The sequence below is a fragment of the Macaca mulatta genome, chromosome 1 (genome assembly GCF_049350105.2).
Source record: "Macaca mulatta isolate MMU2019108-1 chromosome 1, T2T-MMU8v2.0, whole genome shotgun sequence".
Lineage (NCBI taxonomy): Eukaryota > Metazoa > Chordata > Mammalia > Primates > Cercopithecidae > Macaca > Macaca mulatta.
This window is the reverse complement of record NC_133406.1, coordinates 35727881-35755307: the sequence shown is the minus strand read 5'-3', so window position 1 is coordinate 35755307 and position 27427 is coordinate 35727881. Positions and strand designations below refer to the sequence as shown.

General features: G+C 37.1%; 1 protein-coding gene across 4 annotated transcripts in view; it reads right to left on the bottom strand.

Moving 5' to 3' along the window:
* RASAL2 (RAS protein activator like 2) overlaps nt 1–27427 on the bottom strand; it is a 367690-nt gene that overhangs the window by 151729 nt on the left and 188534 nt on the right. For all 4 annotated transcript variants that reach the window (XM_015123037.3, XM_015123044.3, XM_015123051.3 and 1 more), the window contains exons 2-3: nt 24352–24479; nt 10689–10815 (exon numbers count right to left, since the gene is read on the bottom strand). In XM_015123037.3, coding sequence (XP_014978523.3) covers nt 10689–10815; nt 24352–24479 — 255 coding nt within the window. The remainder of the gene's footprint in view (nt 1–10688; nt 10816–24351; nt 24480–27427) is intronic.

Here is a 27427-nt window from a genome sequence, read left to right as displayed (position 1 = left end):
CAGATGCGGTGGCTTGTACCTGTATTCCCAGCACTCTGGGAGGCCGAGGTGGGAGTATCACTTCAGGTGAGGAGTTTGAGACCAGCCTGGGCAACACAGTAAGACCCCATCTCTACCAAAAAAAATTTTTTTTTGAGATAGAGTTTCACTCTTGTTGCCCAGACTGGAGTGCAATGGCACGATCTCGGCTCACCACAACCTCCGCCTTCTGGGTTCAAGCAATTCTCCTGCCTCAGCCTCTGAGTAGTTGGGATTACAGGTATGCACCACCACACCCGGTTAATTTTGTATTTTCAGTAGAGATGGGGTTTCACCATGTTGGTAAGGCTGGTTTCAAACTCCCGACCTCAGGTGATCTGCCTGCCTTGGCCTCCCATAGTGCTGGGATTACAGGTGTGAGCCACTGCTTTATTGATATTTTAAATTTTTTCTATTTTACACATTATCTATTGACTTTCCACTATGAAAGATGAGAATGTGAATCTTTCCTCCTCTATCACCATCCCAGTAGGTGCATACATATTCCTATTCTCTCACCCTCCCTATATAGTTACATAGTAATTTTGGTAAGGGCAAACAATATTATGACTATATATGTTACTTAAACTCCAGCCACAGAGTAAATCCTATGTAGACTGTAGCATAGTGGTCAGGAGCATAGATCTTGAAGGCATACTTCCAGGGTTCAAATCCTATTTTTGCCACTTATTGGCTGTCTAGCTATTTAGGCAAGTTACTTCACCTCTCTATGCCTCAGTTTCCTTATCCATAAAATATTCATTGTAACATTATCTACCTCTTGGGTTTACAAGGATTAAAAAGTTCACATCTGTAAAGTGCCTAAAATGTTAAAAGGTGCTATAGAAGTATTCTCTTTGTCCTGAACTACTTTTTTGTTTCTCTTATAGTGTTCTCTTGTATTATTCATTTGCTCAGATATCTATGTGCTTATTGTTAATTCAACCACAAATGCGCTTCCTATTGTTTCCATTGATTGAGTTAATTTATCAATTTTGTGTTCTTGGAAAGTCTCACTACAGTTTTATCAGCTGCTCCAGTCTGAACTGGCTGTCTTCATTCTACATCTTGTACTGAGCTGTTAAACTTGGTTCTGTCTTTAGCATTCTACTAAAAGTTCCCTTTTTCTCTCCCCTGTGCTGAATCTCCTGTCCTCATTCTTAGTAAAACATATCTTTCATTAGCTTCAGGAAAAACGATGTGTAGGAGGCAACCTTTTTTAAGTCTTGCATGTCTGAAAATGTCTTTATGATATTCTCATACTTGACTAATGGTTTATAGCTGAATATACAATTCTGGACTGGAAAAAAATTTCCTTCAGAATTTTGAGGGCATTCCTCATCGTTCTCTAGCTTCCGATATTGCTTATTGTAAGTCCAAAGCCTTTCTGATCCTTTGTATGTACTCCGATTTCCCTTTCTTTGCAGGTTTGTAAGACTGTTTCTTTGTCATTAGAGACAATTTAAAATTTCATGAAATGTGCCTTGTCATGGGAACTCAGTAAGCCCTTTCAATCTGGAAACACATATCTTTCAGTGGTGGGAAATTTCCTGAAATTATTTCGCTACGGTTTTGCTCCCTTTCTTTGCCTTTTTCTGGAATTGTTGTTTCGATGTTCAGCTTCCTAGACTGGTACTCTCATTATTTTATTTATTTTTTTTCTCTCTACTTTCTATTTTCTCAATTCCATTTTCCAACCCTTCTATTGAGTTTTATATTCTAATTTTTTAATAGACAAAAGCTCAACTTTGTAAAACATTCTGTTCTTGTTTCATATATGTAATATCCTATCTTTCTGAGGATATCAATCATTTTTTTAAAGCTTTCTGTCCCCTGCCTAGTCTCTATACCTCCATGTTGCTTTTTTCCTTTTTTCTTTCTTTTCTTCTTCTTCTTCCTCTTCTTCCTCTTCCTCCTCTTCTTCCTCTTCTTCCTTCTCCTCCTCCTTTTTTGTATGCTCTAGTCTCTCGCTTTCAGGCTTCTCTTCAGATGTCCACTAGTCTTCAGGCTTCTCTTCAGATGTCCACTAGTCTTGGGAAAGTTGGTATCCTTAAATCTTTCTTCTTGGGCTAAATACCCCAAGGAGTATTCTACTAATCTCCTGCCTGTAGGGTAAAGGCAAGTGAGAGAAGAAAGGTGGAGGAGTCCCATTATTCAGTGTGCACATATTCACCTAATTCCCTCATATGTGGTAAAATGCCCTGTTCTCAATTTTGCCTAGTATCTCCCAATCCAAAGATCCTTGGGCTTTTTTTTTTTTCCTCCAAAGAGTACACTTGGAGTCTTATACTAAGGTGGGGGTATAGGTAGGAAGAAAGTTGTTCAGTGGAATGGGGAAGAGGAGGAGACCTGGGGATCTGCTACCACATGTGTCTGGCTCAATTCCTGAGCTATTTGAAGATTCTAGGGTAAAGGTCAGCTTCATTTTTGGCCTTCTTCATAGCCAGATTAAGATTTGGCTTTCTTAAGTAAGCTACGTCATTTGCCACACTCTGTTTGCTTTTCAGCTTTCAATTTGTGTGTGTGTGTGTGTGTGTGTGTGTGTGTGTGTGTGTGTGTGTGTGTGTGTGTGGCTGTTTTCTTCTTTCTCATTCTCCATATCCTTGACGGATCAAGTCTTTAAAATAAAATACCTTTACTAGGTTTGGTGGAGTTTCTGGGAGGAGTATAATTAGATACTTGCGTTCAATCTGCCATTCATCTCCTCCAGATGTCCAGGCTGAAACTAAAAATCATTCCTACTTTCCACCTGATTCTCCAACCACCACAGTGGTTTACTAAGACTAACTTGGCCTTAGGGCTGATTAAGAGGAGCCTCTAGCGTGGGTATCACATTTTAGAGTACTCTACTCTGGTCTTCTTGGGCACCCATTTCCACAGAACTTGACTGTACAAACTGAGAACAGCAACCACAACAATAGCCTACACAAATGACTTCCACAAATTAGAAGGGGAATCCTTTATTGAAGAAACTTTACTGCCATCTACTGGAAATTTTATGAAACAGCTACAAATCAATGATAACAAGTGACAGGTAATAGGGTAACAGTTTGCGTAACCATTAAGTGGCTGCACTGCTTTGGAGCCACCTTCACAGAAGTTAACAAATCTCTACTGTGCTAAAATATGGATGATAAAAGAACAAATTCGGAATCCAAACTTCAAATTACAGCAGGAATTGTGGTCTAGCACCTCAACTTGGAATTGAGAACTGAAGTCCCAATCGAAAAAAATGTTACTGCTAATCAAAATCTAGCTCATAAAATCAAGCAGTAAAATTGATTTTACTAGGTTAGTTTGAGAACTTTTGGATTTTTTCAAGGTAAAGTGTTATATTCATTATAGTATTTGAAACCTAGTTTTATCTTTTTGTGTGTGTTACCATGTTTTCGAGAGTAGTGTCCCCAAACACTTTGTCTCCACTTGCATAGTGTACTGATTTTTAGGACTCCATATGTCACATTATAACAGATGGCTATTTTATCCCATAATCAAGCCAATTCTTCCAGAATATTATCATCAGTATTACCACGTACATCTTCCCGAATCTTGTTTCAAAGAATAAATATATAGTCACTCATGGTTTTTAAGAAAACCCAAAACTACTCAATCAAAACCTTGAGGAACATTTTTCCAGAGTTTTCTAGCTTAATTATTCATAATGATTCTGATAATTCTTGAGCTCATTTGAGTTCTCCTCAAATTACTTGCATATCACTGCAATCTATTAATGTGGAATACAAATATAATGCCTAGATATTATGCAGCTGTTTTAATGTGAGCTTTCTTATAGATAGTAGTGAAATAATCTTACTTTACAGGAGAGGAACAAGACATGACATTTTAAGGAAATTTCAAAGAAAATCACTGGCTACTATTATCCATTGAGCTCCAACTTTCAAAGCTAGAAATATCAGGATATTATTTTTATAAAGATTTTGATCATTTATATGTATTAATATATCACCAGAAAGTTCAAAGTCTGCTTCTGTTGGTTAAGTAAATATACACATTAATTTAACAGCCAATCTAAATATTGAGTACTACCATACACAGACATTTTTTATCAGTATTTTTACCCTATTTTTAAAAGGGAAGGATATATCTCTTATAATATTAAATCTTCATTACTCACATATCCCATCTGCCAATGCTATTACCATCCAGTAGTTTCATAGAAGATTCTAGCATCTTGAAAATATTTCATAAATTATCTAGATATTTTTAACAATGTCTTGGGAATAAAAACAGAGTCCTTACTAATTTACAAATAAAGTTAGAATTAAGGCTAATTTAACACAAAGAGCCAGGGTTAAAACCAAGGTTTCCCAGCCTGAGCAACATAGTGACACCCTGTCTCTACAATAAATTAAAAAAAAAAAAAAAAAAAGCCAGGCATGGTGGTGAGTGCCTATAGTACCAGTTACTTGGCAGGTGGAGATGGGAGAATCAGTTGAGCCTGGGAAGTTGAGGCTGCAGCGAGTCATGATTACACCACACCACTGTAATCTAGCCTGGGCAACAGAGTGAGACACTGTCTCAAAAACAAAACAAAGCAAAACAAACAAATAAAAAAAACCCCAGCTAATGTTTGAATAATCAATATCCTTTATTAATTTTGATCAAAAGCTTTAACCTTTATAATATTTTTATAAATACTCTAGAGAACATATTCTACTTTAATATTACTTTTCTTCAAAGTTTTCTCAAGTTTTTAGTCACTTAGAGGTCTATAAACTTAGGAAAAGATGGTACAAAGTAAAAGGTTGGCTTTTCCTCAGAGTTTTCCAACTTAATTTCCTTTTTTGGTCTTTATGCATATAAACATAAAAATTTTAGATAGCTAGCTTTGACTCTAAAAGACTTTCGATATATTATTTCCTAAGGCTTGCTAGAATATATCAGAGGCATACTATGTTAAATTATAATTTTAAATATATTTATCAAATGTTTATGGGTTTTGGAGGTCTCTAGGATAATAAAACAAATTTACTATCATAGGCACAGTTTTCATAAAAATCCAGACATTCTGTAAGTAAGATCATGGGATAACTTTAATATTCTATCATAATATATTAAAATAGAGGCATGAGATCTCTGCAGCCTTGAGTTACTAGATGTTCGGTTTTGAATTTACCAGTTCAATCCGAACTTTCTGCTTGAGAACTGAGAAAGCCTTGGACTTATGAATATTTGGCATTTTCTAATTAAATCAGCTTTATTATCACGTTTATGATGTTACATGCAAACAAGTATCCTTGTTCATTTCAGGTTCATACTGCAGTTTGCCCATTTGGGCACGAAAACATGAACTTTACAGGAATGTCAAAGAAATACAACAAAAAGACTGGAGGGAGTTCCCGATTCACCTTGTACTATATACCAGCCAAGCAGTAAGCAATATGCAGTAGCAGAGATGAATTTTCTTCCGTAAATGCACAGTTCACAAAAATGTCCACTCTTCAGCTTTCACTTTTCCCCTTTCTCAGAGTTCTAGCAAGATATTTCATAGCTTTGGTTTTTTTAAAAAAAGTTGAATTTGTAGGTTACATTGACATTGAAAATGACTATTTACTAATTCTAGTTCACACAGTCAACTAATATGCCTTCCAGTATTATTTGTATACAAAGAACCCTACTACCTGAAGAAATAATTTCCTTTTGAAAATTCAGCAAGCCATGCTTTGCATCATTTGAATTTAGATAATCTTTTGATGAATAAATTAAAACCTGGATACTGTTACCTGGGGAAAATAGTTTTTTCCTAGGTTTTCTAAATCTGGAAGTGGGTACTTTAGACATGATGCACACGTGCCTTAAGAAAACATCTCATTTTCAGTGGAAAAAAATTTGATGAATCAAAATCTATGTCAACTTTAGTCTCCTTGGTAACCTGTAAACTGCTGAATGCAACAGTCTGAGAACTCTTGTCAATAAGAAGTAAATTCTGTGCTTAAGTATTCCCTTCTTTTTCTCCATACACATTTGTCTCAATTTGCTTATTTGGAACCAAAATTTTGGATTTTCATCTTTCCTCTGTTGACATACAGAAATGCCACTGATTTTTGTATGCTGATTTTGTATCCTGCAACTTTACTGACTTTGTTTATCAGTCCTAATAGCTTTTTGGTGGAGTCTTTAGGTTTTTCCAAATACAAGATCTTATCATCTGCAAACAAGGATAAGTTGGCTTCTTCCTTTCTAATTTGGTTGCCCTTTATTTCCTTCTCTTGTCTGATTGCTCTAGCTAGGACTTCCAGTACTATAATGAATAAGAGTGGTAAAAGTGCGCATCCTTGTCATATTCCAGATCTAAGAGGAAAGGCTTTCAGTTTTTCCATAGGCAAACGTTTAAAAAGAGCTGTCTTCATTTGCTGTTTTGATTTCCTTATCACACTGTCTTCGAAACCCATTTCAGTAGGGCTTCTGCTGCCACATACCATTAAAACTGCAGTTCCTAATCTTACCAAGAACCTTAATGTCACTAAATCAAATGTGTGGTTTTTGTTTTGTTTTATTTTTGAGACAAGGTCTCACTCTGTTGCCCAGGCTAGAGTGCAGTGGTGTGATCTCAGCTCACTGTAGGCTCAACCTCCCAGGCTCAAGAGATCCTCCCACATCAGCCTTCAGAGTAGCTGAGATTACAGATATATGCCACCATACCTGGCTAATTTTTTTATTTTGTAGAGATAGGGTCTCACTGTGTTGTCTAGGCTGGTCTCATACTCCTAGATTTAAGTGATCCTCTGGCTTCAGCCTCCCAATGTGCTGGGATTATAGGTGTGAGCCATCATACCTGGCCTAATTATTTTCGTTAGTCCTCATCTTAGTGGCTCTTTTGGTAGCATACAACAGAGTTGGCTATGCAGTTCTTAATCATCCTTACTATGTACCTTGTAATAGTATAGACCACGTATGTGACAGCACAATTTAGCTTGTTTTTCTTTATCTTTTTAAAATTTTCTTTAAGTATAACACACATATGCTCAATGAATTATCACAAAGTGAACACATTTGTGTAATTCCTACCCAAGTCAACAAATAGAACACTACTGGCACTCCAGAACCCACCTTTATATTCCTCCCAATCACTATTCGTGCCTCCTCCTCAAAAGTAACCACCATCCTAATATCTAATACCATAGATTAGTTTTAACTGTTTTGGAACTTCATATAAATGGAATCAAACAGTATGTACTATTTTGTGTCTGTTCTTCAGTGAACTGTTCGTTAAAATATCTGTTCAAGCCTCTTGCTCATTTTCTATGAGGAAGCATTTATATATACTAGATAAAAGCCCTTTGTTCATTACAGGTGTTGCAAATATATTATTCTCCTCTGTGGTTTGCCTTTTCACTCTCTTAATGATGTATTGATTGATAGAATTCTTAATCTTAATATAGTCCAATGTATCAATTATTTCCATTATGAATAGCGTTTTTTGTATTGTTTAAGACAAATTTGTCCAAGCCACGGTCCATGGGCTCCATGCAGCCCAGGATGATTTTGAATGCAGTCCAACAAAATTCTTAAACTTTCTTAAAACATTATGAGATTTTCGCACAAACCTTTTTTTTTTTTTCTTTAGCTCATCAGCTATTGTTAGTGTTAGTGCATTTTGGGTGTGACCCAAGACAATTCTTCTTCTGATGTGGCCCAGGGAAGCCAAAAGATTGGACACTCCTGACTTAAGAAATCTTTCTTTATCCAAGATCATGAAAATATCCTACATTATTTCTACAAGTTTTATTTTATTTTATTTTTTATTTTTTATTTTGAGACAGAGTCTCGCTCTCTCAGGCTGGAATGCAGTGGCGCGACCTCGGCTCACTGCAAGCTCTGCCTCCTGGGTTCATGCCATTCTCCTGCCTCAGCCTCCTGAGTAGCTGGGACTACAAGCACCTGCCACCACGCCCGGCTGATTTTTTGTATTTTTAGTAGAGACAAGGTTTCACCATATTGACCAGGCTGGTCTTGAACTCCTGACCTCGTGATCTGCCCACCTCGGCCTCCCAAAGTGCTGGGATTACAGGCGTGAGCCACCATGCCTGGCCTATTATACTTTTAAAATAGATCTTGATACAAGTAGATTAAGTCTTCTCACCTTGTTTTCTCCTACTGTGGCTATACTTGGTCTATGGCATTTCAAGATGAATTTTAGAATCAACTTGCCAATTTTGTATGTGTATGTGGTGGTAAGGTTGGGGTACAGAAATTTTGAAATTCATTGAAATTTTGATCTTAAAGAGAACCGACATTATATTAAGTCCTCTAAACCATCATCATGGTTATATAGCCCTCAATTTATTTAAATCTTTTTTTCTTTTATATTTTAAAGTTCTTTATGTACAAGTCTTTCACATCTCTTATTAGATCTTTTCCCCTAGGAATTTGTTATGATGCTAACAGGATATTTAAATTTTTTCATTTCCTGTTTATCGCTAGTATATAGAAATACAATCAATTTTTGTACACTAACTTACATTCTAGTTTCTATGTGTATTCATCCTATCTTGCTAACTACATAAAAAATGTTCTAAGAGCAGAAGTCTTATATCTCTTTTCACTCTTCACGACTGGCATAGAATGTTACATATACAGCAATTATTCAATGAAATACTTGACAGCAGAAATTTTGGCTAAAGACAAATCACTTGGCGATAATAATAAAAAAAAGAACAATTACCTAATTCAAGATTAGACTGGCATATAAGCAAGAATGGCTCTAGAAGTAGTGTTTTTCCCTATAATATTTATGACGATAGCCTTTAGTGCGAATTTAGGACATTTGCTCTGAAAACAATCATGGACTGTCATGAGTCAGAATGGCTACTGGACTTCTTGTTAAGCACAAAAGATAAGGACTGGCTCTAGACCAGACACCTCTGTCACCTTATCTTAGTTTGTCTTTGGAGCCAGTACCTCGAACACTGTAGATATTTAACAATTTCCTATATAGTTCCCTCTTCTATAACATTATAATAATTCTTGAGACTATAGTTGTACTTCCTCAAAATCTATTGACTTTTATGGGTCAAAGATTGAAGAGCGAAAGGTTCCTAGAGAACTAGTAAAGACAATAGTCAGGCTGGGCACGGTGGCTCATGCTTTATTCCCAGCACTTTGGGAAGCCAAGGCAGGCAAATCATCAGTGGTCGGGAGCTCGAAACAAGCCTGGCAAACATGGTGAAACCCCGTCTCTATTAAATATACAAAAATTACCCGGGCATGACGGTGCATGCCTGTAATCCCAGCTACTCGGGAGGCTGAGGCAGGAGAATTGCTTGAACCAAGTAGATGGAGGCTGCAGTGAGCCGAGATCGCGCCACTGCACTCCAGCCTGAGCAACGGAGCAAGACTCCGTCTCAAAAAAAAAAAAAGAAAAAAAGACAATAGTCAACATATCACTGCAAATAATGAAAGCAAAGGAACTGAAAGAAGGTGACTCTAAGCCAGTTCCATGTACATAGAAGTTGCATGTGAAATATAAACAGGCTATAAAATGGTTACACCCAGACAGGTTTTTAGTAGAATTTAGGCCCACACCTAAACTGGTTTCAACATATGTTAAAGAAGTACAGTGGAAATAAGATGAGAGAAAAATCTGACTTCTCCAAGGTGGCTCCTTGGAAAAAAGTGCTTGCTAACTCAACTAATTTCTAAGAAAACAGCAACTATTATACAATAAAAAGAAAAATAAAAGATTCAAATTCTGCCCAAAAGGATTCAAATTCCAGCCAAAAGTTCTGGGTTCCACTTAGAAATGAAGAAAAAGGCAACCCCCTTCAAAATCCCAAACCAAACCCTGATTTTAGAAAACATAACCAAAATTATAGAATTATCCATACTGATCACCATAGAGACAATAAATGATTCTACCTACTTATCAAATGTCAAAAGTCTAAGGTTCACTAAGCAAATAATAACACAACAATATAAAGCACCAAAACAATTCCTACCTTTCAAATTCCTTCATTATTCTATTTAATCTTACTTATGTTCTTTTAAAATTACCTGACCAGCCTGATTATTTAAATATCCATTATTAAAAATGAAAACAGTTAACAGAATACATGTGATAGGGAATGAGGGAAGAGCTAGCTGCTTTGATATTGACATTAACTCCTTTAGTATATAACAATGAAAGTAAGGTTTCTTTAGTAACCTTACTGGAAAAATGGAAGTAGGGTTTCTCCCTTTTGTCACCCACTCCAACCATAGTCCAGCATATGACTTTTGTGAGATATGCAAGATTAACTTAGCTGAATTAGCCTGATCTAATATTACATTGTACAAGATAACAACAGTAGCTATCTGAAGTTCCAACACATACTGCTCCCTTATGAACCTCAGTGCTTCAACAAGATCACCAAATACTCTCTCAAAATCTACAGCTGAGCAATAAACCCAGAAGCAACACATTATCCCATCTGCCTAGGACTAAACAGCAAGCTTACTAGTGCGCACATAAAGTCTACCTCCTTAAAATAACTTTGCTATCAGTTGGTTATAAAGAACAGAACTCTCTATTGACCTCTAACTCTCGCTTAATGTGCCATTGATTTCAACGCACTTAACAGGAAATGCAGGATGTTCTGTTTTACTCAGTAACAAGTCCATAAATTAAGGGATAAAGGCTAGGAATTTATTTCCTTTTCACAGTAGCTTACCCAGTTTAGTGGCGCCCTCTGGTGGGTACTCAGGAAACTGACCCTCGGAAGGGACGCTGACAGTTCTCCTCAGGCATCGCCCTTTGGTGGAATCTGTCTGCTGCTCCTGTCCCCCTTCCACAGGTATCTAGTTAATCAAAAGCAAAAGATGAAACTTAATAGTGAACTCACCATAACTACCTTCTGATTGAATAATGGTTTTAGTCAATGAAGACAGGAGTGTGTAACAAAGAGTAAGGTAAGAGAAATATAGAAATAAAGTATATACAATGGTAAGGTATTACCAACCCCTTCACAGGAAGTTTTCCTTTAAAAAGAAAACTGGGCCGAGTGTGGTGGCTCACGCCTGTAATCCCAGCACTTTGGGAGGCCAAGGTGGGTGGATAACGAGGTCAAAAGATCGAAATCATCCTGGCCAACATGGTGAAACCCCGTCTCTACTAAAAATACAAAAATTAGCTGGGCATGGTGGTGCCCACCTTCAGTCCCAGCTACTTCGGAGGCTGAGGCAGGAGAATTGCTTGAACCTGGGAGGCAGAGGTTGCAGTAAGCTGAGATCGCACCACTGCACTCCAGCCTGGCGACACAGCAAGACTGCATCTCAAAAAAAAAAAAAAAAAAAAGAAAGAAAAAGAAAACTGAAACATCAGGAAAGGTGAGTATGTAAATTAGCAAACATGAAGTATGTACAAATCATATCCAGGTGTGTACTTGCTCCTGGAGCTCAGAAAACAAAACACCCCCACAAATAAAAGGTCCTTCTATATCAGAAACTGGTTCACAAGCTCCAATTTTGCCCAATGTTTAATAAAATAAATGGAAATAAAAGTTGATCAGAAAGATTTAGCCTCAAAATTACCTTTTTTTCTTTTATTTTTATTATACTTTAAGTTCTGGGGTACATGTGCACAACATACAGGTTTGTTACATATGTATACATGTGCCATGTTGGTGTGTCTCAAAATTATCTTAAAAGATTTCATTAAAGGTAGTAAAATCACCCAAATTTCCTTCAATTTTAGAATTGAGCACTTATACATAGTTAATAAATCACATTTTCAGTGGAAACTTATATAGATACCAACATAAAATGGCATATTTCTTCCAAAGGTAAGATTGTTTTTATAATCCTAATAAACATTTTTTCTGACATAATTTCAGAAACATATCAAGAGGTTATTTGCATATGTGGAATGAGAACTATGAATAGTAACAAAAAAAATCTCTAATGCCAATAACTATTTTAAAACTTACAAAGCAGGTTATCATTGTAGAGTAATGGGATGGTTCAAAGTTGTGTTTTTTTTTTGGTTTTTGGGTTTTTCTTTTTCTGGTAATGCTAAGTATTCAGTAATGAAATTTTACTAGTAGCTTTTTATCAGAATTAAGAATTGTAACATCCTAAATAGTTTGGCAAAGTATGTCATAATTAATCACAATTCCTAATTTATTATGGCTCTAATACTGTTTTCAATACATTTCAATAATGAAACACTGAGTTATTACATGTGCAAGTCTAATGAATTGATGTGTGTGACATTATGAAGGAGACATTATTATTATCTCCTTTTAAGAGATGGGGAATGAATGATTTATTTCTCCAAATGATTATAATGGACACGTATCACATCAATGGATCCAGCAAAAGTAGGACAGGTGTAGGCTTAAGTGTACATGCCTTCTGCTTTGCTTCCGTAATCCAACTTCTGTGACTCGGGTCAAGGAGATGATGGCAAGGAAAACTCTCTCTCTGTTACTGAGAATCCGAGGAGCAAATTCCTAATGCCTCCATAAGCATTTAAAATTTTCATACTCCTTATAGGACCCCCAATTCTCCCATTTCCTTATTACCATAACTATGGTTATTCTTTGCACATTGAGAAATTGAAGGGCAGAAGAAATAAAAAATTACAAAAATAAGCCAAGGCCAAAAAATAGCATCAATAAAGACATGAACTCTTCCAAAAGTACTCTGTAATACAAAACTTCACAAACAGTAATCTAAGTCATCTGTCCCTTACAGGATGGAAATTTTATTATCTCTACTTAAATAATTAAAAGACTATCACTGATAGGTTTAAATGACTATCTCCTATTAAAAAAGGCAAAACATATCCTGTATCTGCCTTAAAAGTCAGAAGAATGAGAGTAAATTTGGAAAAAATAGTCTGGTTCTTTGAAGAAATAGTTGAATCTAAATAAACATAACTATTTGATAATAGTTCTAAAAATGCCTATTATCTTAAATAATAAAGGCCTAAACCATGCAGAAAAAAAGTAGTAGTTTCTTATGGTGTTTTAGGAGAAAATATTTTTTCTATGCAAATTTATGAAGGCCATATCCAGAAAAAGTAAAAATGACTTCTATGAGGACATACTTTGTCTCTGCTATATCAAAGGAGAGAATAAATACAATATATCAAACTTTTATTTGGGCCTAAAATTCATTCAATTATTTTCTCAAAGTTTTAATGTAGACACTTTATTTCCCAGTATTAAAACTTAAAATATGATAAAAGGTTGTATTCAAAGTATCACTCTTAAAGGTTAGGGCATTTTACTCCTCATTCAGGATACAAAGAACGTAATGTAACCTTTATTCTAAACTGCATTTTTTTTTTTTTGAGACAGGGTCTTGCTGTGTCGCCCAGGCTGGAGTGCAGTGGTGTGATCTCGGCTCACTGCAAGCTCCACCTCCTGGGTTCACGCCATTCTCCTGCCTCAGCCTCCCGAGTAGCTGGGACTACAGGCGCCTGCCACCACGCCCGGCTAATTTTTTGTATTTTTTAGTATAGATGGGGTTTCACCATGTTAGCCAGGATGGTCTCGATCTCCTGACCTTGTGATCCACCTGCCTCGGTCTCCCAAAGTGCTGGGACTACAGGCGTGAGCCACTGCTTCCGGCCTAAACTGTATTTCTTAAGAATTTTTTTTTTTTTTTTTTGAGACGGAGTCTTGCTCTTGTTGCTCAGGCTGGAGTGCAATGGCGCGATCTCGGCTCACTGCAACCTCCGCCTCCCGAGTTCAAGCGATTCTCCTGCCTCAGCCTCCCAGCACTTTGGGAGGCTGAGGTGGGTGGATCACCAGAGGTCAAGAGTTCAAGATCAGCCTGACCAACATGGTGAAACCCCGTTTCTACTAAATACAAAAAAAATCAGTTGGGCGTGGTGGTGCATGCCTGTAATCCCAGCTACTTGGGAGGCTGAGGCAGGAGAACTGCTTGAACCTGCGAGGTGGAGGATACAATGAGCTGAGACTGCGCCACTGCACTCCTGCCTGGGCAACAAGAGCAGAACTCTGTCTCCAAAAAAAAAAAAAAAAAAAATCAAGGCCAGGTACAGTGGGGCTCCCACCTGTAATCCCAGCACTTTGGGAGGCTGAGGTGGGAGAATCTCTTGAGGCCAAAAGTTCAAGACCCTGGGCAACAAAGTGAGATCCCCATCTCTAAAAAAATAAAAAATAAAAATTAGCCAGTTGTAGTGGCATGCACCTGTAGTCCCAGCTACTCGGGAGGCTGAGGCAAGAGGATCACTTAGGCACAGGAATCAAAGGCTGCCATGAGCTATGAACACATCACTGTACTCCAGCCTGCGTGACAGAGTGAGACCCTGTCTCTCAAAAACAAACAAACAAAATCAAGCACTTTAATTTCATTCCATTTTAGAGGAAGAAAGTATAAAAGCAGTAAATGACATCTCAGGTATCTAAGATGTGTTAATAACAAAGCCAGACTAGATCTCTGGCTCCCTGTCCTCTTTGTTAATTCCAAACCGTTCATGAAAATCAAAAAGTAATGTGGCACACATTTTACACACACACACACACACACACACACACACTTATTTTCTGTAAAACTGCCTTTCATATTGTTTAGAAATGTATGGAAATTAATGCTGATTTCAATCTGAACTCATACAGATTAAACAAATAGTCAAGTACAAGAACTCAAGATTATGCTAACTAGCGTCAGAAAGCTCTTATTTCTTTTCCTGAAGAATGCTAAAAAGATGCTCAGGACTACTATGTGCTTAAGAGGACTTTTCAGTACTTTAAAGAAAAAAAATTCCTCAACTTTCTTATTTCCTTAAGGCACTGGTTCTCAAAACAAGTGGTCTAGGTACCAGCAGCAACAGCATAACCCAGGAACTTGTTAGAAAACCACATTCTCACTCCCCACCCCAGACCTACTGCATCAGAAACTCAGGGTAGAGCTGGGCAATCTGTGTTTTAACAAGCCTCCAACTGATTCTGATGCTCACTAAGGTTGCGAACCACTGCCTTAAGATGTTGTTTTCTCTCCTTCCTGTCATGGATAAGCATCTCAAAGCGTCATGTATAACAGATGTTCCCAACCTTGGCTGCAACTTATAATTATATATGGGAACTTTAAAAAATACCAATGCTGTTCTCACTCATAAATGGGAGTTGAACAATGATGGACACAGAGAGGTGAACAACAGACACCACAGCCTGTTGGGGGGTGAGGGGTGATGAGAGGGAACTTAGAGGATGGGTCAATAGGTGCAGCAAACCACCATGGCACACATGTACCTATGTAACAAACCTGCATGTTCTGCACATGTATCCTGTTTTCATTTTTTTTTTTAGGAGAAAAAAATATGCCAATGCTTAGACCACTCCAGACATTCTAGACATGCAAGGTTGAGAACCACTGATCTATACTCTGTATCTCCAATTCTAATTATTCACTTATTAGTCCCTGGCTACCAGTACTAAGTGTGAAGGTATAAATAAATCATTTGGCTTTAATAAACCTTAATTTCCACAACTTTGAGATATGATCTTTCTGGTATCTCAGCTGGATTCCTGGAGTGGTCAGGTTTTAAACAGATTTCTCACTGGCAGGGTCAGATCTCTGTCATTGCTCAGCATGACCACTAGTATCTTTATTCTGTTTTCAATACTTCAGTTTCTCTCTGGAAAACCTATGTAGTCTTTCCCTCGATATGTGCACTTCAGCCGTTGGCCAAAGACTGGTATCCTACCCAGCAGGTTCCAGCCCTTTCAGATGCAAAATTCTGTTCTGTGCCTCCTTAGCTCAGTGAGTCTACTGTACTCTGGCTGACCTGGCCTCCAGATTACAGCACCACAGCTGGGAAATAGTACGCAGCAGACACCTGGGCAATGGTGACCACCACAGTGGCTGCCTATTGTCCAATGCCTGAAAATAGCTGTGCTTGCACGCACATGCTGTCTTTCGATGGATGGATGGATGGATCGATCGATCGATAGAGAGGGGGTGGTGTCCTATTTTTTGTTTTTTACAGTGGGAGGGCCAGTCTTGTACCAGTCATTCTGTCATAGCTGGTTCCAAAAGCCTCTATTTATCTCTTAACCAAACTCCTGAAAGAGTTTCTTCACTGGTATCTGCCTGCGACCTTCTGCTCCTTAAACCTATCCTTTACATAGTTATCATAATAGTTCCAAAATGCAAATATGATCATGTCATTCTGAGGTTTAAAGCCCTTCAGCAGTTCTTTGCCTCTAGTAGTGGTTTTCAAAGAAGTGGTGGTGTGTTTGTGTATGGAAGTATGTGGGGGTAGGGGGGAGTATCTCTGCTTCAACCTGAACATCATTTTCAGTATATCTGTTGTACAGGGCTTCTGCATAAGCTTTTCTACAAAGAAAGTGTCCTTCTGTTTAAAAAAGGGTTTAAAAACTACTATCCTATAAAGTGGAAGCTCCCTAATACAGTATACCAGATTTTCTACATCTGGCCACTGTCTTTGTCTTTGTGCTCAGTTTTAGACTTCACTCTAGAAATACCAAATTGCTTGCAGTTTTTTTAGTACATTCCCTATTTTGTATGTAGTTCAGTGCCATGGCTCAGTTTGTTCTCTTATCCTGAAATGCTTTCCCTCTTTCTTTTCTATTCTACATCTGTAAGGTAAACTCCTGTTCATCCTGAGGCTTAGGATAGGCATTGCCTTTCCCAGGAATCTTCCTCCTCTATCAGTCCCCTAAGGGAAGGTTAAGGTACACTTCCATTTAGTTCTCCAGTAACACATCTTTCTCTGTCATTACACTTATTGTGTTAAATTATAATTATTCATTCATGCAACTAATTCCATGTAAGTTAACCGCTTGTACTTTACCAGTAAATCCCCAAACCTTAAAAAAGTTCACAAATAAATCAATGAGAGGTAGAGATGGGGGGCATTTTAGGCAAAGGAAAAAGCATAACATCAGCCAAGAAATTGGTAAGTATATGACTTTTTTGTTTTGTTTTGGAATAGGGAGTAGGCCAATTTGGCTCGAGCCTCTTAAGAGGGAAAAAAGGGACAGAACACCAAAATATATTATGAACATGTTAGGAGGGGTGAAATACCAGACCATGCATGGGGAGCACTGAGAAGACACTCAAGCTTTTAGATCTGAGGAATGGCAGTCTCCTAATTGTTCTCTTTCCTGTGTCTTGCTCTTCCAATACATCCTACAGATTAATATTTATAACACCTAACTTGGATCAAATTGCTTCTTTTATTAAGCTTTCCTTTGGTAATTCCCCATTGCCAGTGGCATCTTAATGACATATTTAGTTAGGCCAAGGTTCTTTTTATAATAAATGGATTTCTTTCTCTTATTCTATCCATTTACTTGTGTTGTTTATCAAATGTCACTTTAAAATTGTCTTATTTTTACCACTAAATTTGTTATGGGGAAAAAGAGGAAAGAAGATCTGTCTTGTTCTTTGTAACTCCTGACATAGTGAATAACATATAAGGGCATATTATATATCTATTGAATAATTTAAAAGTGGTTTTGAATGAAATATGCCATAGGTAGCTCACCCCAGAATAAACAACAGTTAATTTTTAGCTATTTGCACAAAGACTGATATTTTCATCAACATATCTGAGTGTAAACACTTTCAAAAGAAAAATGTTTTAAAATATTTAAAAGTGTCATTTTAAATGCCCTGCTGCCTATACACTAGAATCCAGCCTTAAACATTCCAAATATAGAAAGTAGAGTTTGCATTAAGAAAAACGGAGTCGAATGTACCATGCCTAATAGACTGTTATTGTCAAAAGAAATAAACTCATAAATTCAGGTTTCTTTTGTATTTTTTATAATGGCTGTATCTCAGAGGGGTTCATGTTTGTCTTCTCTATCATTTCCCTCAACTCCTTAATCTCAAGTTTACTTGGTCTCATCTCTTGCAAGCAAAATGAAAGTCAAATGACCTCCGGTGCCCTCTTTGAACTGGGTTGGTATCAAGCCAGTCAGGGCCTTTCCTGGCACCCAGGCAAGGAAGTATATTTCATAGCACATAAGCAATGTCTATTTGGCACAATTTGCATGAAGCAGTTTACTGAACCAATAAGTTATTTCTCAAGGTGACACTCGCAGTAAGCTTCTCTTTCAGCATTCTGCCCCAATCTACCCTTCTGCTACATTCCCAGATTTGTAATTGGAATATTTAACACTCTTCCTATGTATACTCCTCAAATAGACTTTTCCCCAGTTCTGACAAGAAACATGTAGAGTTAAGAGAAAGCATTAAAAGATCCCACACACTGACTTAATACATAAGTGATACTAGACTAATATAATCCTCCCACATTCCAGCAGTGCCTGGCTAAGGATCAGTTTAAATCCTTACAGAATTCTTTTAATTAATCTTTTTAACACAGCAATAAACACCCCCATGATGATGTGATTAAAGTTTAAAATCACCTTTTTAGGTAATTTTAGCAGGAAATTCCTTAAACTCATTTTAAGAAATTCTAAATTATTCAATGCAAAAGTCCAAGGATAAGAGTTAAATTCTTTATAAATTTTTGGGTTTTTTTTTGAGACAAAGTCTCACCCAGTTGCCAAGGATGGAGTGCAATGGTGCGATCTCAACTCACTGCAACCTCCACCTCCCGAGTTTAAAGGATTTCTCCTGCCTCAGCCTCCCGAGTAGCTGGGATTACAGGCACCCGACACCACGCCAAGCTAATTTTTGTATTTTTAGTAGAGAAAGGGTATCACCATATTGGTCAGGCTGGTCTCAAACTCCTGACCTCGTGATCCGCCTGCCTTGGCCTCCCAAAGTGCTGGGATTACAGGCGTGAGCCACCACGCCCATCCCACATTCTTTATAATTCTTAAGTGTGGGTGAAAGGTAGAAGGGTGACAGCATATTCTGGTCCCTACACAAAAAATGGATTTATAATCTTTTCATGTAATGAAATTAACAGAAAGTTAAACTTATTCAAGTAAAGCAATGTAAAGCAATGGCTTTACATTTTCTTTTCCTAGAGATTTAATTCAATTTTCCCAATATAATAATGGCAGAACATAAACACCTGTCTGAGGGCATTAAACTGTTTTTGTAAACTGTTTTGTAAATTTATCCCTTCATTATTCCTCACCTGGTCTACTGCAACAATCTTGTAACTTATCTATTTGGTTCTAAACCCTTTCACTTCATTTTCCATATAATCAACAGAGTTACTTCTCTAAGAAGCAAATCTGATGATGTTATTACCTTGCTAAATACCCTTTCCCTGGTCCAGATCATTTCCAGAATAAAATCCAAATTCTTCATCATAGCCTTCAAGGTTCTTCATTACCTAGTTCCTGCTAGCTATCACTTTTCCTCTTGCAAACTATGTTTCATGAACTCTGAATGTTTTGCAGTTTGCCAAAGAGACATATGTTTCTTGACTTGGTATCATTATACACACTCCGAACGCCCTTCCCTTCTTTTTCTCCTCATGAGCCCCTATTTGTCCCTTAAGATACAGCCCAAGCATAAATTTCTCTGTAAAACACATGTATTGGCATTCTCCACTCCATACTATAATCCATCCTAGGCCGTATCTCAGTTAATCTCTTATGGTTATATTACAATTAAAAAATAAACTTGGCTGGGTACGGTGGCTCACACCTATAATCCCAGCACTTTGGGAGGCCGAGGTGGGTGGATCACAAGGTCAGGAGATCAAGACCATCCTGGCTAACATGGTGAAACCCTATCTCTACTAAAAACACAAAAAAATTAGCCAAGTGTGGTGGCGGGCGCCTGTAGTCCCAGCTGCTTGGGAGGCTGAGGCAGGAGAATGGAGTGAACCCGGGTGGCGGAGCCTGCAGTGAGCTGAGATTGCGCCACTGCACTCCAGCCTGGATGACACAGTGAGACTCTGTCTCAAAAACAAAAAACAAACAAACAAACAAAAAATAAAAATAAACTTACTGAAGCAAAATTTATATAACATAAAATGTACTATTTTAAAGTGAATAATTCATCGGCATTTAGTACGTTCACAATGTTGTGCAATTATCACTGCTATCTAATTTCAAATGGTTTTAACTTTATTTTACCTCAGTATGTCTCAACAAAACTGCATCTTTGTGACTACAATACTACACATAATGATAGGTGCTCAATAAATAAAGATGGAATCATGTATTCAACTGTGGAAAAGCACCCCATCAATTATTTTTCTCCTCTTTTTATTAGTTTTAGAAAAATAAAGAATTAAGCTGCATGTTCTGGGTAGATATATCATAGAAAGAAAGGATAGAATACATCTTCTATTCAACTTACATTAAGGAAATAGACATTCAGAAATAAAAGTTTATAATTTGGCTCTTGCAACATTCATTCAACAAATATTTATTGAGAGTTTCCTATGTTTCATCAGGAACTGTTTGAAGAACTGGTGGATACATCCTTGAACAAAATAGACAAAATATTTGCTCCAAAGCTTATATTCTAGTAGGAGATGAGGGACAGTAAACATAATATATAAATTATATGGCATTTTAGCAGGTGGCAAGCACTATAAAACATATATTAGAGCCAGGTAATTAGGTCAGAAGTTCTAGATAGAGATGTGGGGAGCAGTAGTGATTTAAAATAGGTTAGTGAGGGTTGGCCTTACTACGTATGTGGTATGTAAGCAAAGAGATGAAGGAGGTGAGAAAATGAGCCATGCAAATATAAGAGGGAAGAATGTTCCATGCAAAGAAAAAGCCAAGACTAAGGCCTTTGGGAAGATGTACTCATGAAATAATGACAAAGACAGTACATCTGGAAAGTAACAAGTTGGGGAAGCTTTTGGCCTTTGAAACTTGGAAGGATGGAGTTGCCATTAATGGAGATAACTTACCTCTGATAAGTTATGAAGTGAAGATTAGGGCTGAAGTGTGGGGCATGTTGGAAATGACTCTTACATATCCAAGTCGAGATGTGTAATGCACAGATGGATATACGAGTCTAGAGAAGAGAGATGGTCTGGTGCAGTGGCTCATGCCTGTAATTCCAGCACTTTGGGATGCTGAGGTGGGAGGATCACTTGAGCCAAAGAGTTACAGACCAGCTTGGGCAACATAGTGAGACTCGATCTCTTTAAGAGAGAGAGAACAGTGCTATGTATTTTTAAGATATCAAATTAGGAATCGTCAGCATTAGAGGACATTTACAGTCTCAAGACGATAAATGAGATGAGATCCCTAAGGAAGTAAGGTCCCAGGACTGAACTCTATGGCACTTCCATGTGAAGATTTGGAGAGAAGAAGAGAAATCTGTAAAGATGACTCAAAAGAAACTTCCAGAGAGGCAGGAAAGAAAAAGAGCACAGTGTCATGGAAGCCAAATAAGAAAAGTAACTTTAGGAGAAGAAATGAGTGATCGTCTACAATAAATGCCATTAACAGATTAAGATGAGAACTGAGAACTGACCTGTGAATTTAACAATGGGAAGGTCACTAGTGAGCTTAAGAAGCACAATTCTGGCAGGGATGTGGGTAAGAGTTTGATTGGAATAGATTTAAGGGAGAACAGGAATTAAAGACAATGAGCATAGAAGTTTTGAGAATTTTTGTTATAAAGGAGAGAAGAGAAAGGGATGGGATCTGGAGGTACAAGTGAGGTTAATACAGGCTTTATTTTTTTCAGATGAGAAAAAAAGCTAGGCTCGGAGGCTCACACCTGTGATCCCAGCACTTTGGAAAGCTGAGGCAGGTGGATCACCTGAGGTCAGGAGTTCGAGACCAGCCTGGCCAACATTGTGAAACCCCATCTCTACTAAAAATACAAAAAACTAGCTGGGCATGGTGGCAGGTGCCTGTAATCCCGGCTACTTGGGAGGCTGAGGCAGGAGAATCGCTTGAACTCAGGAGACGGAGGTTGCAGTGAGCCGAGATCATACCATTGCACTCTAGCCTGAGCAACAAGAAAGAGACTCCGTCTCAAAAAAATAAAAAAATAAAAAAAAATAAATAAATAAATAAAGATAATTACAATGTGAGACGCAAAGTTTGGATTAAAGGGAAAACAAGGGAGAACAGACAGCAGCCATGAAAGAGGAAGGCACCTATCACAGACATTATAAGTACGAGGAAAAACAGCTATCCACTGACAAAACTTTATGGAAGGTAGTGTCCTCAGGGAAGATCTCAGTTCTTGTAAGACTAACAAGTTAAGGGATCCCTTCAGAGAAGAGGTGGAAGAAACAGCTGGTTTTGCTGATGATGAACCTGGAATTGCAGTGGACATAGTGAAAGGATTTCAAGAGGTGGGGAAGGATGAGTGGAAGATAGTGTCAGAGAAGAGAATACACAGAGCCACAGGGAGAGTACATACAGCGTGGGGGATAAGGGTTCCCCAGGTGTTTAGGGTTACTCATGATGACTGGCATAAAAAGGGATAAAGTACATAAGATGTTGTTATAGAAAGTTATTTATCATGGAGAGTTATTTTATGAGACAAAAGGTGGCCCAAGCGCAGGTAACTCAATTGATTAATTTGCACCTTGGTTCTGGAAAAGGCATGCTTCTTGACTTTCTGTTATCTACACTTAAAGCTATTTCATCTCTTACATCTACATCTAAACTGAATAAAATGTAGGTAAGGGCAAAAAGATGGCAAACGATTTGTTTATATTACTCCTTATTAATAGCTCTGAGAAAAGACTGCTGACAGTACATTTGGTTAAAATGAAGATTTTGAATAGTTTGGATAATTAGAAATGTTCTATACTAATATTTTTACTTTACCAATTTTTATTATGTATCTACTTAATATAAACACAGCAACATAAACAACTTATTCTAGAAAAGTCTGACCTTTATTCAGTTATTTTAATAAAATTAAGTTTAAGAATATTAAAATACTGGAAAAGGGTTATAGGTAGGGAGATGATAACAAAAGTAAAAGATATTTTCAATGGCAAGAGAAAAAGAATAACAAGTTCTTCATGGAGGCATATTAACAAGGCCCTTGAAAGTAAGCAATGCCTATTAAAATACAAGAAGAAACTGAAATTGTTTTTATTGGTATTATCTTTACCACATCAAAAAATGCTGAGAAAGAGAAGGGACAGGTAAAAGAAGGGACAGGGAAGGAAGGAGGAGCAAGAGAAAAGAAAGGGGAGGTAGGGATCCACAGATGAGAATTAAGAAATGTGTTTCCTATTATTTGCTTCTTTTGAACTCACCTTTCTGGAAGGTGACTTACTGAATGGATATTCTACCTACATCTTTCTAGTTATTTATATAGTTTTGGCAATTAATCTTTCTCCTTCATTGAATCATATCTTCTCCTTCCCTTTCATTATTCCTCTTCTTTGTCAATATTATATTCACTTATTTTTTTAAATGGTGGAAATTGGGAATTACGATGATTTTATGCAGTAGTTTTACCATACCAAATCTGAATGATAACAATTATCTGATTAATCACCAATAAGCAAATAAATGAGATGGCTGTGGAAGGATTTGTAAACTGTAACAGTCGGAGAAATAAAATAGTAATAGCATGTGATAAGTTTAAGAGTTTTTTAATTTAGAAGAACAGAAAGTACACCTAGAACTAGACGTCTGTCATGGTTACATTCTGTCTACCTCGCCAGATCTATTCTACTCTCTACCCTTCTTGACCTTGCTATGTTTCAGGAAGCTGACCTCTACAGCATACATCAAAAAGCAATCTTTTTCTGCCTTTGAGTTCGATTTGGCCAACAGGTGACACTGGCAAGAAATCAGAAGGCAGAAGAAAAGAGCTGGAGTGTTTATTCTGTCTTACTTCCTCCCTGCTGGCCATTTTTGTTTGGTATAGATAGAGACTGTGTTCTTTTGTGCATAACCACAGCAACTGTCAAGCAGCTCTCTCATGCAGCTACAGTTCTCTAGGCTACAGAAACATCACTTTCTTCCCTTGCCTTGGAAGCCTAGGGTGGTAACTGTTTTCTGCGATTGCTAGCTCGTGGGTGCTTCCTCATCCTTTGATAGGTCCTTTATGCTGCCCACACTCTGCAAATAGTCCCTTCGATAAACTCTTTCAATTAATCCAATTAATGACATTGGTTTTTGCTAGGAAGTAGACTGATGTAATTTCCAATGGCCCCTCTAGACCATTTTCAGGGCCAGGCCTATATAATCCAACCCCTTCCCATTCCAAACTCCTCAGTTTAACTCAGTGTCTCTTCCACTGTTTCTTAGTGAAAATCCAGCCCTATCTTGTGAAACCCACTCCTTCATGAAGATAACATATCTTTATGATATTAGCAGCCTTTTAGACTTACCTATATCTTCATCAAGCCTTTAATTTTATAATACAACTTATCAAAATGCAAACAAAAACTAAGTAATTTCAGGAATTTACTCAGAAAAGGAAAGTAACTTTCCTGAATAATATCCACCTCACCTCCTTCTCCTTGTTGAGCAATACCAACTGGCTGTCTGTGAGGATGCAATACTTCCGCTCCCATGTTGTTGTCTCTGTGTAGGGTGACTGACCACAAGACAGACGATGCGTGGGTGGCCCTTTCACATCTGCATGACAAAAGGGAAAAAAAGTGACAAATCATTATCTTGCTTAGTAAACCAGTACTTCAAATGTAAAATTCTTCCAAATCAAATAAAGAGGTGAGCCTAAACATGAATCTCAATGGTAAATTTAAAGTTTCCTCTGAAGAAAATGAAAACTGTTATATACAAAATAAGGAAAAAATAGCCCTACAACCTTCAGAGAAGAGGGCTGAAACACTCTGGGAAGAACTGTTAGTGCAAACTTTACACAGTAAGTACCACTGTACATAAACTATAATAATGAGAGGTTGCTTCAGAGCTTAACCAGTATCATTCAAAATACAGAGACAGAGTAACTCAGACACCTTCTCTAGTCTTTAGGAGAAAGATGATGTGACATGTACACTTTGAGAACACTGTTAACCCAGAACTCTGAGAGTAAATTTATCAGCAGACAAGGCCTTCCAAATGGCTTTACACTCATAAGAATTGAAAATGTTTAAACAACAGCATCATATTACCACTAGAGGCCAGCAAGATCTTAAAAACATAGAAAATAATTTTCTTAAGGAAAGATCTAAATATATTACCATGATGTTTCTTAAAGGTGGAGGTACCCGATATTAAAGCAAAATGTCTCAGCAATTCCCAACTGTCTCATTTCCTTATAAAATACCAAGTGGTTACTAACATCTTTGTCATTTTCAATTTTTTTTGATATAAAATGTTTGCTCATTTGGGCTGTTGGAACTGGGCACATATTTTAATGTATAAGTACACATTAAATCTATTTAAAAAAGCTTTTATGACAGTATGAAATATATTAAAAGTTCTTCAGGCATGAAGAACTAATTCTTCTCAGGAATATACTATAAAGACAACTTAACATGGATTATCACTACTTAGTTATTACGCTAAAGGAAAAACTCAAATTGAAATAATTAGAAAACCAACACCCAGGAGGGCAGGGGAGTCGTAAATCATAAAAAAGCACATTATATCTATTATATGAGTATTTTTCAGTATCATTGCTTTCTATAGAATTTTTGTCTTCTGACACAGGATGATAGGTATATTACTGGCATTGGCTTGACTTCAAGGAAAGCCAAATCATTTCCTAGGTGTCTTATACTATAATTGACCAAATATGCCTAATTACAGCTGGAGCTCTGTAGAACGTCAGCAACAAGTCAGTTGCTATGTTTCTCTTCGTAGAACTATGTAGGTCTCTCTTTATAAATCCCTTTATGTGTTCAATATTGTCTTCATTGTTTCTTCTGGTTTAACTTCCTGTCCTCTCTAAGGCTATCTAAACTTACTGCACAGCATGTTTCGGGGTTCATCAACTCTCCCCAAAGATAATTCAAGGTCCAATAACCAATAGTGTTATTAGGGCTTGTTTAGACATGTTATTAATTCTTAGAAGTTCACTGTTTTGTCTTTTCTTCCCTTATTTTCTGTTTGTATCTCCTCCGCACTATGCACAGCATTACATGCTACGTCTGTAGCATCTCCAATCCACACCAACCCTCTCTCCCCTATCCTCAACCCTCCCCTTGTAGTCTAAGCATCTTAAATTATTTTGTTAGAACTACATCTTCAGTTCTTCCAAAGTTTTCTTTTGACTTCAAAATCTCAAAATTATCACCAAAAAGCTCAATGAAACTGACTCTGAATACTTTTGTACACATATAGCATATTCTTGCCTACATGTAAAAGCCATGTCAAAACTGATTTTCTCCACATTATTTGGACAAAAATATGGGTTACAATTTTACCACATATAGGTCTATTTTTAGAGTCAAATACCAAGATGACTTCAACAGAAAGAGATGTACCTACTTTATGTGGAAATATGAATAGTTTTGTGGTCTAAACAATTAGAAACTTTGACAAAATTAGACAATTTATGGTCATTCAAATAACTAGCTTTATTATATAAGTTAGCCATGGGTGACCTAAACTGCCCACTGTAAGTTGTACTGTAAATTAACTTTAGCAAGAAGACACTGATAAACCCTGTCCATAAAAATTGTAATATAGGATACTGCATTAATAGTATAACCCAGGTTTCCTGACAAAATATAAATCTATATCAACACTGAATTAAAGAAAATCTAAATTCTCTTTTCTGTGAGAATATTCTCCCTTTGTCCAACCTGATCCTTTTTCTAATTTCTTCATGGTATTGTGAAAACAAGACAAGGTCTCAAAAAAAAAAAAAAAACAACATTCTGGAACCCTGAACCACCCTCCTCTAGTGCTAAAGATAAGAAGAAATAGAGAGCAATGAAATAGGGAGCAATACTTCTATATTAAAAAAAAAAATCTGTCTGTCTAAACAGAGGGATTTATTAGCTATCCTATAGATTTTATTGCTTCTTTTTCTAATGCTCATTTTTGGCCTTTTTAAAGAATGTATACCAAGGAAAAAAAATAAGAAAAAAAAGTGATAGTTTCTGTTCCTTTTAGTACTTCTCTATTATCTGAAAGGCATTTTAAGTAATAAAGTGATATTTTTTTAAAATAACCTATATTTAATTTATATAGGTTAAGTTATATCATGTCCTCATTTCCAGGGCTAAATGAAGGTTTAAAAGCACGTAAGCAAGGCCTGTATACTGAGACTATATGCATTACCAGGACAAGCTCAAATTTTTGCCCTATTTCACCTTGCCAATCCTATCAATCTTTATTTTTTGCTCTAGTGACTTACTTTTAATTTCTGACTTCCAATTATTTTTAGTATCTAAAATTCACCAAAGAAAAGAATAACTAACTTAAATATGCATTAGAAGAAATAAGTCCTGCTGGGATATCAGGGCATGCCTCTACAGTCCCAGCTACTCGGGAGCTGAGATCACTTGAGTTCAGAAGATCAAAGCTGTAGGGTGCATGCCTGTGCTCTCAATAGCCACTGCACTCAAACCTGGGCAACATAGTCCAACCCAGTCTCCTAAAAGAGATAAGTC